This window comes from Cavia porcellus, unplaced genomic scaffold (genome assembly GCF_034190915.1).
Source record: "Cavia porcellus strain 051 isolate PalLab524CR breed Dunkin Hartley unplaced genomic scaffold, mCavPor4.1 scaffold_25, whole genome shotgun sequence".
Classification (NCBI taxonomy): Eukaryota; Metazoa; Chordata; class Mammalia; order Rodentia; family Caviidae; genus Cavia; species Cavia porcellus.
Window position 1 is genome coordinate 22,150,293 of NW_026947508.1, and position 15,824 is coordinate 22,166,116.

Sequence of the window (15,824 nt, forward strand, 5' to 3'; positions counted from 1 at the left end):
GCAGGCTTGAACTGCATAGTGAAACCTTGTCTCAAAGAGCAAGGGGAAAAAAAAATCAAACTGGCTTTTATTCACAGTTCATGAATACAGAACACCCTTCAGCCTACAGAATAAAATGTGTGCAGTGAAGGCTCCCACTGGACAGTGTTAGAACAGTAGATTTTGTAAGGCGGGTACCAAAAAATGAAACAAAAGGAAAAAAATCTGGTTTGATTGACAGGGTTAAAGTAGAGAGGACTCCCTTATTAAACTCAGATTGAACTCTCCGGATTTCAGGAAAAACTTGTCTGTTTGGGGATCAATCTGCTTTCTTAATGTTTCAGTTTAATTATGTGGTATTACTGCGGATACTTCATTTTGTTTTGTTCTAGTCTGGGCCTAGAGTATAAGAACTCAGTCCAAAAAAGTGACCCCCCCAATTTTTTAAATACTATTATTCCTTATATCTATTGTGAGTAAGCCAAATTTTCAGAAAATACCTTCTAGAAGTATACAGATATTCATAAAATGACTAAATCTGTAAGGCACTTAACCTTTGTTACCCATCTGTCTAAATTTTCTGTCATTCTGAATGTGGATACTAGAGCTTTAAAACCTTTGGGGGCTCATACTTCATTTTACAAATGAGAAAGCACACATGAGAAAGTGACTCTTTCAGTTGTTTGCCTGGTACCCCACCTAAATAATTTTCTTCTTAGCTTTTTATTCTTCTTTTCCTTGATTTTTATGTTTCTTCACTGGTTGCCTTTTTTCTTTTTTCCCCTTGATTCCTAGCTACAGATTAGTTCATGTTGTGGAAAAATACAAACTTTAATACAATGAGGGAGAAATCTTTTATCCTCTTTCCATTTCCAGTCTCTGCTGTCTTTTTGCCCTTTGTTTGTGTTGAGACAGGGCCTTACTGTGTAGTTCAGGCTGTGAACTCACTCTGTGGCCCAGGCTAACCTCAAACTCAGGGCAGTTTTCCTTCAACCTTCCGAGTATTTCGGAAGGTGTGCGCGTTTCTCCCCGAGGTTTTATATGTGTAACTACTTCAGTTTGTGCATTAAAAAGATAAATTGAATATTTAGAAAGAGGCAATCAAGTGCCTTATGCAGGGAAGAAAGTTAATTAATTTGGCTTTCTCTTCACAGGGAATGGTTTGGAGTCACTCCTTCCCTAATGACTGCAAGATACTAGGCCTATTGCCCAACCGAGTCTGATGTAAGACCAGGAAAAGCAGTCAGAAGCAAACTTCTGTAGCTCTGTGAGAGATTTATTGCTGCTGTGAATGAGAGTTATATGAATTAAATAGATGCTTTTTTCTGCATAGAATTAGTTATTTAGGAGTAAATGAAGGATTTTTTTCCCCTGGGGTGAGGAGAAGTCACCCACATTAATTTTCCCTCCCTCCAATTCCCTAAGCAAAAAAGCTCTTCTGATAAATAATGAGCTTTTAAAATTCAGTTTACATTCAGTTTCAGGTATTCGGTCTTCTCCTTCCATATTCTGTGTGGGGAAATTTTCTTACTTTTAGGAAATCAACTTGATAATCAACCTGAAAAGATAATCAATCATAAAAGAATTGGAGTGAATATTAAATTAAGAATGTGAGGGACTTAGTTTATAATCGTCTGATAGGATGGGCTGTTTTTCATTGATTCATTACTGGCTTTGAAGACAAGTGGCAGTAACGACTGTATCTTTGTTTAAAGACTAACATGAACTTTATGAATATACTTGTAGAATACAGAGGCTTCATTTGGGATCTTACGTTTTGCTGGGTATTCCTTCATAAACGTTTATTGAACAGATAGTATCTGCCTTGTTTTAGGCAGAGGTATGAAAGATGTAGTCTCCTCATAGAGCTCCTCGCCTGGGGGACAGCAGTAAACGAGCACCTGGGTACCATCTGAATTATCATAAGAGATAGTCAGGAACCTTCCAGGGGAAGAAATAGTGACAGAGAATTCCAAGTAGAAGAAATAGTATATGAGACAGTGTTTTGAAACAAGGGAGCACATGAGAGATTAGTCAAGTGCCCATGTTTACATTCTTTGCAGACCTATCATTGTTTAGTCAAGTAAATGAAGGCCCGCATCAGGATACTGCTGCTCTCCATTTCTGTTATTTGGAAATTTCTCCTAAAGCTCATGGAGGAATGTGACTCTTTTTAATGCACAAACTGGAATTCTATTTAAAATGTTAATGTATTTAACTCACAAGGTATGATTCATAAAATGAGACTCTTCAAAGGGAATCCCTAACCAGTTTCAAATAGAAACTAGATTATCTAGAGTTGCTATTTTAGGGAGCTCCTTAAGTAGCTGCTAAAAAACAGTTCTTTAACTTGTCCTCTTAATCTTATTGTTTTGTACATTGTCTTGCCTCTTTCCTCTGCCTCTATAATGTAATCTTCTGTTTTCCCATTCTGTTCTGTGAAATCAATTTGCATGTACTGCCTATTTGTGTAATATAGTACAAGTAAGTGTGTAAATCATTCATATATTATCCCAAAGAATTTCTACAAAGCAAACACATGTGTGTAAATAATCCATAAGGTTAAAAAAATGAGTATTACCAGAATTGCAGAATTCCTACTCCTGTCTGCTAGCACCCTTCTCTAGTCCCTGTCAAAAGTTAAGTTTTTCTTGACATCTGTCTCCATCAGTTAGTTTTTCCTGCTTTTACAATTTCCATAAATGAAATCATGCAATATATATATATATATATATATATATATATTTTTTTTTTTTTTTTTTTTTTTTAAACCAGGGATCGAACTCATGACCTTGCACTTGATTTAGCTCAGTGGCATAAGCATCTGCCTTGCAAGCAGGCAGTCATGAGTTTGATTCCCGGTACGGATTAAAAAAAAAAAGAAGAAGAAGAAAAAACATTCTCATTGCAATATAATAGTTCATTTTTTACTATAACGTGCTTTTATTTATGCATTCTTCTATTGATGGGCATTTGACTTGTTTATAGTTTGAGCTTTTATGAATATTGTTTTTCTAGGAACATTCTCATATGTGTGTTTTGGTATGTCTTGCCATACAAATTGTTGTTGGGTATAGTCCTAGGAGTGGAGTTGCTGGATTTTATTTTGTTGTTATTGTTGTCATTGTTGTGTTGTATTTTATTTTGCTTTGTTTTGGAGACAGGGATTACAATATGTAGTGTAGGTGGTCCTTAAACTCCATTTGCCAGCCTGGTCTTGAGTTTGTGGTGATCCTCCTGCCTTATCTCCGGAGCACTGGGATTCAGGTGTGAACCGCCATGCATGACTGAGTTGCTGGAATTTAGCACGTATGTTCAACTGTAGTAGCTACTATAAGACAGCTTTCCAAAGTAGTTTTACCAATTTACTCTGTCATCAATGAACACAGCACCAGCTGTTTATGCCGCATACTGATCTCTATTTGTATGACTCATAACATTCTAATTTCTACCCATGTCACGCTGTTGCAGCTGGTCTCACCAGGATGAAACAGTTTTTGATCCTCATGTTACTTGGTCTTTTGCAGCACTGATGATCTAAATCTCCCATCCTTGAAACTTTCTCTTCCTTTAGATTCTGAGATAATAGTGTCTCCTGTTTTCCGACTATGACTTCAGTCACCCTTACTTCTTTCTATCCCTTAAATGAAAGTATTCCTCTAATAACCAGACATGCTAGCCATGCCTGTAATCCCAGCACTTGGGAGGCTGAGGCAGGAGGCTTGTTGCGCGAGGCCAGCCTGAGCTGTATAGTGAGACCCTGTCTCAAAAAGACCAAAAAAAAAAAAAAATTCCCCTAGGTAGTACCATTAGTTGCTTTGTTTTTATTCTAATATGTGCCTTGTAGTGATTTTTTTAGCTTTTAAACTTTTTATTCTATGTACAAAGAGTTTGCATGGTCTTTATAAGTGATTTTTAAAAATTATGGTTTTTAGTTTTAACACCTATGTAGAGAAGGCTCTCTCATCCGTATATCTTTTCTGAGTGGCATCCAGCCCTCAACTGAAATAATTCCACTTGGATTTCCTAAAACACCTTAAATGTATATTTATGTAAATATATTATCATGTTTTCTTTGTGCTGCTATTGTGCATTTCTTTTTTTTCTAGTTTTTTCCTATATTTCTTTTCTCAGGGAATAATATCATATCCATCCACTTGCCCAAGCCAGCAAATTAGGAGTTATCTTTTACTATTACACTTTCCTAACCCTCACCACCATTCCACTGCCTGTGTCCCATTTATTAGTCACAAATCCTGATTGTTTTACCTCCAAAATCTCTTTCTTCTCCGTCCCATAGACTTTCCCTATCAGGCCCTTTCAATTATCAGTATCATTTACTGAACACTGCATGTTTTTTTATATACCAGGTAATTTAATCCAAAATAACTCTGAAGAAGGGTAGTTTTGTCCCAATTTTATACATAGTAAAAAAATTAAGACTCAGAAAGTTTGCTTTAAGGACGGTTACATAGATACTAATTATTAGAGAGGTTCAGGTAGGACTGGAACTCTCTAATAATTAGCCATTATTCTCTTCTGGATCACAGTTAATCATCTCAACAACAGCCTCTTTATATTGTCTCTCACCTATAGTCATGCTTCTCTAATTCATTCCACTCCTTTATTCTAAATCTTCCAATGCCTCTTGCTTTCTTAGAACTTGAAACCCAGATTTCTTACATGGAGTGTGGAGGCTCCTATTTACTGGCCCTTTAGTGGTTTTTTTTTTTTTTTTTTTTTTTGCATCTCGGTTTTAATCTTCTTCTAACCTCTGAGCTCACCCTATGCAGACCCACATGTAGCAGCTTAGATGTATCACTTTAGTGCCTTTCTATTGACTTCTTTTTCTTTTTTTTTTTTTTTTTTTTTTTTTTTTGTCTTTTTCTTTTTTATCGGTACCGGGGATCGAGCTCACAACTGCCTGCTTTCAAGGCAGGCGCTTATGCTGCTGAGCTAAACCTCCAGCCCCTGACTTCTTTTTCTTTATTGCCTAGTTCACTGTAGTTTGTCTGTCTTTGTGTTTGTTTGTTTTTTGAGACTGAGTCTCACTATGTAGTTTGGGGTGGCCTTCAACTCACTGTGTAGCTCAGGTTGGCCTGAAACTAGTGGTGATCCCCTTGCCTCAACCTCCCAAGTGCTGAGATTACAGGCATGCACCACTGCTGTTGTTTATCTTTCAACATTTAGAAAATGCCCAGCTGTTGTTTGTCTTTCAAAATTCAACTGTGGTCCCCAAGCACACTATTGAGAAACATTTCCTAACTGTCTTCCAATCCACGTTGGTATACATCTTCTCCGTTCCCAGAACACAGTATGCTCTATCATAGTAATGATCATACCCAGAACAAACAAATTGATTGTTCATTGTTCATCTCTTACTTTAAAATGACAGTTCATTAAGGACAGGTGCTATTTATTATTCTCATTATTATTATTATTATTATTATTATTATTATTATTATTTGTGTGTGTGTGTCTATGTGGTATGCTGGGGATTGACCCCAGAGCCTCCTGTACACTAGGTAAGCACTCTATCACTGAGCTAATATTCCTTCCCTGGTGCTATTTTTTTAATCCCTTTTTGTAACCACACTGTTTAATATATTGATTTATTCAAGTATTTGCTATTTTATAAATATTTTGATAAAATACTAAAAATTGAATAATTTTATTTGAACATAAAAGTATCTCTGTTCTTGTACACATTAATTTTTGATATTTGCAGAGGTTTTTAAAATTTTTGTGTAGTGGGCCAGGGATTTAGCTCAGTGGTGTAAGCACCTGTCTGACAAGTGTGAAGTTGTGAGTTTGATCCCCAGTACAAAAAAAATTTTTTTTGTGTGTAGTTTGTGGATACTAAAGCAATAATAACTTGTTCTATAAGGTAACTTAGATTTTGGAGTCCTCATACAGTTAACACAAATCTGGGTTTGTCTTCCCGGTGCCAAATCAGTAGGAATTTTAGTCTGAGTTATAAACTAGTTCATGGAATCCCTGGAAGGAACTTGGAAGCTTTTCGTTACCTTGAGATATTCTCTTAAATAATGGAAAATATGGTGCTCTACCTCTGGTTTGTGATACCCTTTCTAAGGTAGTAGAAACCACATGAATTTTTGTTAAGTTTTCTGAATTTAAGGTATAAGTCAAAGATTCCCAAATGTTCCACTAAATTTATCAATTAGTATTTAAAAAAATTTTTTTTGCCTGTGAACCTATCACATTTAAAAGTTCTTTCATCTAAATGAGACACTAATGAGAAAATACCTAGGTCTTTCCTTTCCTGACAGGGCTTAACAAAGTGTGTACTTAGCTTTATACTGTAGAAGAATTTTATATTAATAGTTTTTAACCTTCCATGTTAATTTCAGGGGAATATAAAAGGAAACTAGTCTTCACTTTTGTGCTTATTGTTTGTTGTGTTGACTGTCTTTCTATAATAATCAAAGTACAGTAGTATTTAATTAAATGTAACATTATGGTGATCAGAACCATTCCTTTTGTAGGATATGAGATGGTCACCCTACGCTCTACTCTTGTAGATAGAAAATATAGGTAATTGTCTGTTTTGAATACACTGAAATTCAATTTCAAACCTTTTGGATGAAGGAAGGGAAGGATTAGATAAGAGGCAAAAGTGGAACTCTTGGGTTTTTGGTAATGTTATAATTCTTAATGATCACTTTGTTACTTTACTGACCTGTGTACTTACATGTTCTGTGTGTGTGCATTGCGTATATGTTAGCGATTAAGTCCAGGGCCTTGGACATGCTAAAGACATACTCTGCCAGTGAGCTACACTCCTACTCAATGTGCCTTTCTGTATGTATTATACATTCAATGAAGATGTTAGTGGTACTTTTCAAGTGCCTCTAATTTAAAGTGTGGTCTCCCCTAGGTTGAGGATCCCTGCCCTAGTGGCATCTTGACTCTTAGGTGAAATGAGAAGTCACTAAGGGAGAGATTAGAGGGAGGCAAGAGTAGTTAGGGAAAACAAAACATTTTTTCAGTAAACATTAACTGGGCATGAACCATGTACCAGATGTTGTGCTAACATAGAAAACATGAATGAGATCAAAGGTCAGTTTTGAAGGAGAAAATAAGATTTGAATTATGTTAACTTTTGGTTGTACATCAGTACTAATTTATACCAATAATGTCAATAGAAAATGCTTATTTCACATTCACTGTTTACTAAGCGTGCTAATCTTTATACTGACTCTATGAGATGGATCTAGCTACTAATATCACAATTTATATATTTATCCTAAAGTTACTCAGCCAGGATATAGTGAAGCGTGGATTCAAGTTCACATTCCAGTTACTTGTTTCTTTGTTTAAAATCACTGTGCTTTGTGAAATCAATGCAGACTATCAAGGGAAGTGCAGGTTGACTGGAGACACTATCACGGATGGCCAGTGATCCTGTTTATGTGTTTTGGAGCTCTGTGTGAATGCCTTTTCTTCTTTTTACAGACATGGCTGGATTCTGCGAAAGAAATAAAAAAGCAGGTTCGAGGTAAGTGGATATAGCCCCTTTTATAGGTCTGTCTTTCTCCTAGTATGCTAAAGGATTTCTAAGCTCTTCTGGCTGTGAGTCAGTCACTTTAGAATCCTGACTATTGTAGATTGCTTTGAAAGTGGGATAAAGCCTTCCCTGGGAAGGAGGGGATTCCATAATAGAAAAATGCAGCCAAGGTGAAACTATAGAGATGCAGGTCAGGTCCTAACACTTTGAAAAACAACTAGGCAAAGTTGGGTAAGATACGAATGATGAGAGGAATACAAGGCCGAAAAAAAACAAGGATATGGGAGTCAGTACTCAAAATGGTGGCAGTCAAAACTGTAGTGGGTACCAGGAGGAGATGGCTGCCAGGTCCTACTCCTTTAAAACTGTTCTGGACTGCTGCTTTCCTACCCCACTTCCCTCTCTCGTCGTCTCCCCTGCCCTCATTTGTCCCTCCCTCTCTCAGTTCCTCTCTTCCTTCCTTCTCAGGGCCTCACACACGCTAAGCACACCCTTTATCACTAAGCTACACTGCAAGCCCTGCCTTCTAACTTTTTCCATGTTTTTGTGACTATACAGTAATCATTTCTTTTCTGTGGCTTCACTTTACCTAGTTCCATTTACCCATAGTCAAATGTATTCTGAAAATATTAAATGGAAGAGTCCAGAAATAAACAGTTTGTAAGTATGGAATTGCATGTCATTCTGAGTATCAAATGAATTCTTATATACTCCTGCTCTATTCTGTCTGGCATGTGACTCATTCCCTTGTCCAGCATAGCCACACTGTACATAACTACCCATCCTGTTAACTGCTTCATAGCCATCAGGTTGTCCAATAGACTATCATGGTTGATTATGGCCAAAGTATAAAATAGTGACGCTAACAATTCAGTTAGAACAAAGAGAAACTTATAGGCTTCCCTTTCCTCCTCTCCCCTCCCTTTCCCTCTTTTCCCTGCTTCCTTCCTTCCTTGATTCTTTCAAGATGGAGTGTTGCTATGTAACTCAGCTGCCCTTGAACTTACAACAGTTCTCCTGCCTCAGCGTCCTGAGTGCTGGGATTACAAACATGCACCACCATGCCTGGTAGTTCCTTGATTCATTTTGATTTTAGTTTAGTGCATGATGAGAGAATACTGTTAAATTGATATAATCTATATTTTTTAGGTGTATACAAATTTTGCTTTTTAAAAGTATGAACATGCAAAAAAATGCAAATATGCTACCTTAGTTACTTTTCTTTTGTTGCTGAGACAAAATACCCAACACCCAGAGTTAAAGAGGGAAAGGCTCATGTAGCTCATAGTTTGTAGAGGTTTCTGTTGATGATCCAGTGGCTCCAAGGCAGGGTGGCACGTGGCAAAGAGATAACCATTCTCGGTGGTAGCAGACAGCAAAAGCAACAAGAGAGGAGAGACAAGCCTCATTTGGTCCCTTATGTTGTATTCAGGCTACTGGGAGTAGGGCAGTGCCAATCCTATGAGTGGATTGATCTGGCAATTACTCATCCTTTATCCCAGCACTACACTTCGAATCAATCACATACTCTAGATTCAGCCTAAAAACCTCTGAAAATACCCTACAAGTGCATGAGGCTCTGAGGGGACATCTAAACACAAACCATAACATATACTATACAGTTTTTAAATTAATTTTTTAAATAGATGCTATAAATAAGTCATAAAATTAAAAGGCACAAGCAAGTGCAGCATAAGGTAAAGCTCCCTTCTTCCTTTGTCTTAGTCATGCAGTTTCCTGGAGGCAACCATGGTAACTAATTTTTTTTGTTTCTTTCAGAGATGTTCTGAATGTAGACACATACCCATGGGTATGTTAATTTAAATATGCAATGAATTTTCTTTTCCTTAACACAATTTGAAGTACTTTCCATATATATATTTCATTAGTTTAATAAGTAATTATATATACCACATATGTAAAAAGTCATACTAAATGACATTTTGGGATTATATAAATAACTATTGCAATAAAGTTTGTAGTAACTCATCTGTATGTATATCTCTGTGCACTTAATAAATATCTACAGATAAATTATTAGAAGTAAATAAACACATATAAAACTTAAGATGGTAATAGATGTTCAATGGTAAGCTCTTTTCCATATTTCTTAAAAGTGTGAAAAAGTATACAGACAATTACTGGTGTACCAACCATCCAGAATTAACAGGTATTAACATTTTTATTTAAAATAGTGTAGTAAAACCAGCCATAGTGGTGCACTAATCCCAGCACTCGGGAGCTGAGGCAGGGGGATTGCATGAATTCAAGGCCAGCCTAAACTACATAGGGAGACCCTATCTCAAACCTCCCCGCCCCACAGGTGTAGTACAAGGAAACTTGTCTCTCTTGTTTCCTTTCAGTCCCATCACCTTCTCTCCCTCTCCCTAAAAATCTGTTATGAGTTGGGGTGATTCCTTTCATGTTTTTGTATTTTCCTTTCATATGTCCAAACCCATGTTCAGTATCTACTTTGTCTTTTTAAAATTTTCCCTCAGAGCCAGACTTACTATTTATAACTTCTGTTTATCAATCTTTGCTGTCTTCTGAGCTTAATTTTTAGCTTATTCTTTTGGATGTGATGAGAGAGACTATCGTAGAGTCAGGGTGTCTATGCTCACCCTTTCTGGAATAGTACAGAGCAAAGGCAAGATTTCCTTGTACCTTCTATACCTACTCTAAATTACTGATAATATAATTTACACAAATTATGTTTTTTTTTTTTTAATCTTTTTATCAGTACCGGGGATCGAACTCACGACCGCCTGCTTGCAAGGCAGGTGCTTATGCCGCTAAATCCCCAGCCCCCACAAATTATGTTTTTAAAAATCCATATATATTTTTATTTTAAAGGGAAAAAAAAGAAAAAAAGCAAACAATTAAACAACAAAAGTAAAATGACAAAAAATCTATATTTTGTGTATCCTCTTGCCCTGCAGAGGTCACCACTGTCTTAAATTTTGCATTAATAATTCTGTTGAAGTTTTGAAAACATTTTTTATTACTTAAGAATTATTTGAGTTTGATCTGATCCCCAGCACCAAAAAAAAAAAAAAAAAAAAAAAAGAATTGGGGCTGTGGATTTAGCTCAGCGGCATAAGCGCCTGCCTTGCAAGTGTGTGGTCGTGAGTTCGATGCCTGGTACCGATAAAAAAACGAAAAAGAAAAAATATTGTTATAGTTCATCTTTTTGAACATTCTGTAAATTAAGTTATGTAATATGTGAATTACTTTTCTTAACATAGTTTTTGAAATTTATCCTTCTTGAAAAAGAAAATTTCACAAAAATCTTAATCTTTATGATACCTTATTTTTTCTTTTTGTATTCCACTTTATGTATTTAAGTATTGATTTTATTTCTTCCACTAAATTCATTGTTAAGTGCATCATCATTCATAGTTTTAAAAAACATTGATTTAGTGTATATACTCAAAAGTGGAATTGCTACCAGTTTGTGAGGCCTGGGGTGAATTCTTTCCAGTTTTTTTGGTTTTGTTTTGTTTTTTGTACCAGGGTTCGAACTCACGACCTCATGCTTGCCAGGCAGTGCTGTGTCGCTGAGCTATGTCCCCAGCCTCTTTTCAACTTCTGATGCCATGAACTAAAAATTGGACAGGACACATAGGTCGTGCAGTGTATATGTACTGAAGATGAGTTAGAAGTGGATTCCACAGAGTACAGTGAGCCAGCAGCCAGGAGGATAATGGAGGGCGGTTTTTTGTATGTAGAATTTCTAGATTGGCTTCTCCCTCATGCAAATAAGTCATTTGAGACAGTTGTCCCATCCAAAACCCACTTGGCCTGGCACCAGACTTGAACTATTCTATCGAAAGCTCACTTAGTTTCACACCAAATATAAATGAAGAATGCAAAGTAGTACTTTTCTGATCGGTTCCTCATACAGTGTTCAGGAATTGCAGTCATCTTGGATTCTGTGTTCTGTAGTTGTGCCCTGGGCCTGATGACTTTGATAGGTTATGTCCACTGCGTTGGCTACTTTTACTCCCAAACCCACTCTCCTGCCCCATTATTGTTGGACTGTAGGTATGTGAAAATACCTTGACAAGACATTGCCAAATTATTCTCCTTTAAATTGATTATAACCCCAGCTCTTGGGAGGTTGAGGCAGGAGGACCACTGTAAGTCCAAGGCCAACCTGAACTACATAGTGAGGCCCTGTCTCAAAAAAAATAATTTAATCATAACAGTTTATATCTCCACCAATATTATATGAAAGTTCTTGGTTTCCTGATTCCTCAGAAGGGAGGCTTTTTTTCAATTATTAGTGAAAAAAATTTTAGACATACGTAATTTCAGATTTATTGAAAGTTGAAAGATGAGATAAGAAATTCCTAGATATCCTTCACTCAGATTATTTAAATGCTAATATTTTATTAAATTTATTTTATGTCCTATTTACACACATACACACACAGTTTTTTTCTTGAACCGTCGTGTAAGAGTAAGTTGCATCATAGCCAGGCATGGTAGTGCATGCCTGTAATCCCAGCACTTGGGAAGCTGAAGCAGGATAATCACCGCAAGTTTACCACCAACCTAAGCTACACAATGAATTCAAGGCCATACTAAACTCATAGTGAGTTCAAGGCCAGCCTGAACTACAGGCTGCACAAAAGGATAATACATACTAGTTTATTTAAAACAAATAAACATAGCAGCACTATGAACAGCAGCGTAACAGTAAGAACAACCCAAATATTCTTTAACAGATAATGATAAACAAGACTATTCAAACAATGGAATGTTACTTAGAAGAAGGAATGGAGATGAGCCAACCTTTTTAGATAAACCTCAAAAATATCATTTCAGATGAAAGTTGCGTACCATGCTGCATGCCCGCAGTCCCAGCTATTCAGGAACCTAAGGCAGGAGGGTTCTTTTTTGGTACAGGGTATTGAACTCACAACCTCGCACTTGCCAGGCAGCCAGGTAGGCACTTAAGCCACTGAGTTAAATCCCTGACCTGACAGGGATTCTTAAGTCCTAAAGTTTAAGGCCAGCATGGGCAGCATAATGAGACCACTCATTTTGTTTTAAATCTCATTTTGTTTTAAAGCACCAGACCAAATGAAGGCAAGTACAAAAGGCTATGTATTGTATATTGTATATTCAGTTTAAATAAAATATCCAAAAATAGGTTAGTGGTCGCCAGGGTCTGAGGCAAGAAGAGAACAGGGAGTATTGCTTAATTGCACAGTCTCTTTTGAGAGCAAGAAAAATGTTTTGAATCTAGATGCAGGTAATGCCTGCATGACATTGTGAATGTATGACCTGCCACTAAATTGTACACTTTAAAATTGTTAATATTGTGTTATGTGATTTTCACCTTGATTTAAACAAATTAAGTCGTCATTATACTGTGCCCATCTGCTCCTAAATACTTTAGTTTGTATATCCTAGGATCTAGGATTTTTCTTACATAACCATAATGCAATTATCAAAAGGAGGAACTTAATATAGAAAATGATTCTATAACCTTTTACCCTTATTTGTGAGTTGTCTCAATGATATCTGTTAGAGAAAAAGAAAATCTAAGGTAATATCTTGAATTTAGTTGTCAGATCTTTATTTTCTTTAATCGAAAACAGTTCCTAAGTCTTAAATATTTCACAGTGTTGGTAGTTTTGAAGAATACAGAGCAGCAATTTTATGTGGTCAGTTTGAGTTTGTCTGAGCTTTTCTCATGGTTAGATTTAGGTTATGCACATTTGGCAGGAATGTCATTGACATGTTGCTGAATTAGAAGGCAGAAATTTTGGTGTTGAAAATGTTTACAGTTTTTCCAAATAGTCTTTTTTCCCCTTTGCTAAATATTTTCTATAAAATGTTACTAACTATATATGTATCATATTCTGTGAAGTAGTAATTAACTGAAGTTTAACTTAACTGTTTTTTAAATTCCAAGGGATCTTTTTCTTTTTTTAAAATTCAGGGCATTGACCCAAGGCCTTTGGATGAAGGCACCTCCACCCCATACCTTTTTTGGGGGTTCTAGTTGTTTTGAAACTGAGCTCAGGAAGTCAGTAAATTGCCCAAGTTGGGGTTAAACATGTGATTCTCCTACCTCATCCTTCCAGAGTGCTGGGATTGAGGCAGATGCAACCACACCTGACTGTAAATGATCTTTATTTCTTTTTTAAAATCATCTCTGTTGCATTTAACGCTAAATTTGCTTAGAAGGAAACTGGAAAATTTCTTTAGTAGTATCAAAAACTTGTAACTGCTGTATGGAAAAGAAAAGAAACCAAGAGTTTGAGTTCTTTTTTTATGATTACTCTTACCAAAAATAAAAACATTAATGTTTGAAAAATTTCCACTTACTTATGGTCACTTCTAAAACAGTTAAGTTTCCTTATTTTGTGTTGACTAAAAGGAAAAATTAAATGGAATATAGTTGTTTTGATGTTTTCACTTCGTTCAGTCTAGTAATTTGAGCCCATTGGGATATCTGGAATAATGCTTAGATAAATAATTTTAATAAACTAATATGTATTATCTCCTGTTGTGCAGTATTTTTTTTTAAATTCCCAAAAGATTTAGCATTCTCATGTGACTTTCTCAACAATAATTGAGATCAGTGATTTTATTTCATTCACTCAATGAATATTTCTGTGTGTGCACACACGTGCGTGCATGCATGCATGTGTGCATCAGGGATCGGACTCACAACCTCACACTTGCCAGGCAGGCGTTTATGCTGCTGAGCTATATCCCCAGCCCTCAGTGAATATTTCTTGAGCACTCATCATATGCCAAGCATTGTTTCAGACAAAGTTTTTGACCTTGGGGATATAATTTTTAGTGGAAAGACATGTTCCTTTAATTCTTTATAAATACATATAAATAAGTAGTAAATATGTACAATACAAACCTCAGATGGCATAAGAGTGTGTAGTACTGCTATCACTTCTCCCTCAGCTTCCTAACTTCTCTCTCTAACCTCCCTTCATAGTTTTCCAACAACTCTGACTAGATACATCCTTACAGAGCTCTTCGGTACAGGTTTAATCACACTTATAATGATACTTTTTCTGTCCTTAACTTACACAGTACCTTTCTGTTTATACTATTCTTTTTCACTTTTGTCTCACTTGACACTGTTTTGAAATTATTCCATAGAGAGCTATTTCTTTTTTTTTAGTGGCTGCTTAATTTTGTAACTTCTAGCTAGCCCATAATTTAATTTCTTTTTTTGCTAGTATATTTACATTGTTTTTAGGATTTTGCTTTTACAAAAATTCTTACAAACATAGCATTTTGACTATATTCAAGTATGTTTAGATATATGAATAGAAGTGGAATTCCAAAATGAAAAGATATATAATGTCACTTTTGTTCTCCATAGTGTTACCAGTTTACACTCCAGTCAGCAGTGGATGGAAATGCTTATTTTTCCCATCAACATTAAGTGTTATCAAACTTTCTCTCTCACTTACTTAATATAGAATTAAAAAACAACAAAAAAGAAAATCACATTTTATAAACAATTTAATTCTCTTAATATTATTTTTATGCAATTACCTATTGCCATTTTTTGTTATAATTAAATTTATGTTTAAAGTTCTTCATAAGGACATAGATATTAAACATTCTTTGACTATCTTCATTTCCCTGTTTTATTCTACCCAGTGTATTTTTTTAAGGTAATATAGAGGACTTTAACAGTCTTTATAGGGAATTATAAATTAGCAATGGCTAGTTGAAATGACTTGATCATATCAGAAAGTGACACAACAGTTGGTATTTTTTAGTTTATGCTATACACTGTAAATGTTGCTCCACTCCCTTTACAAGAAACAGTTATGAGTTTTGATTTTCTAAGTGCCATATCAAGTTTTCAGATACGAAACATTAAAAGAAGGTTAATGATAAATGTTAGTGTCTGGCTAGGCTTTAAGGCCTCATTATATTGTCTGGAATTTACCTTTCAGTTCAAATGTTGAAAGAAAATACTGACTATTTCTAAGGGAATTCTCTATTAAATATTTCAGTATACATAAAAATACATTCATTGAGACATTCAGACTACTTCAGATGTTATTGTTAGCTCTTAGCATTAAAGGTGATGTTTGATGATAAAACACAGAATGATATTTGACAAATAAATGTTTGTAGTAGGATCATAGAGCCCAGTAGTTAAAAGCATGGGATTTAGAATGAGAGAACCCTGGATTCCCTGGCTATGTGCTTTCCTAAGTGTCTGTTTTTTCATGTATAAGACGAATTAATACCAGCACCTGCCTCCTTGCATTTCTGTGGGGATTAAATGAGTTAGTATGTTTAGGAGGGCTTGGCT

The 15,824-nt window shown here is 35.7% G+C and overlaps 1 protein-coding gene across 24 annotated transcripts in view; it reads left to right on the plus strand.

Moving 5' to 3' along the window:
• Epb41 (erythrocyte membrane protein band 4.1) overlaps positions 1-15,824 on the plus strand; it is a 190,101-nt gene that overhangs the window by 90,085 nt on the left and 84,192 nt on the right. For all 24 annotated transcript variants that reach the window (XM_013153863.3, XM_013153854.3, XM_063235915.1 and 21 more), the window contains one exon: positions 7,456-7,498. In XM_013153863.3, coding sequence (XP_013009317.1) covers positions 7,456-7,498 — 43 coding nt within the window. The remainder of the gene's footprint in view (positions 1-7,455; positions 7,499-15,824) is intronic.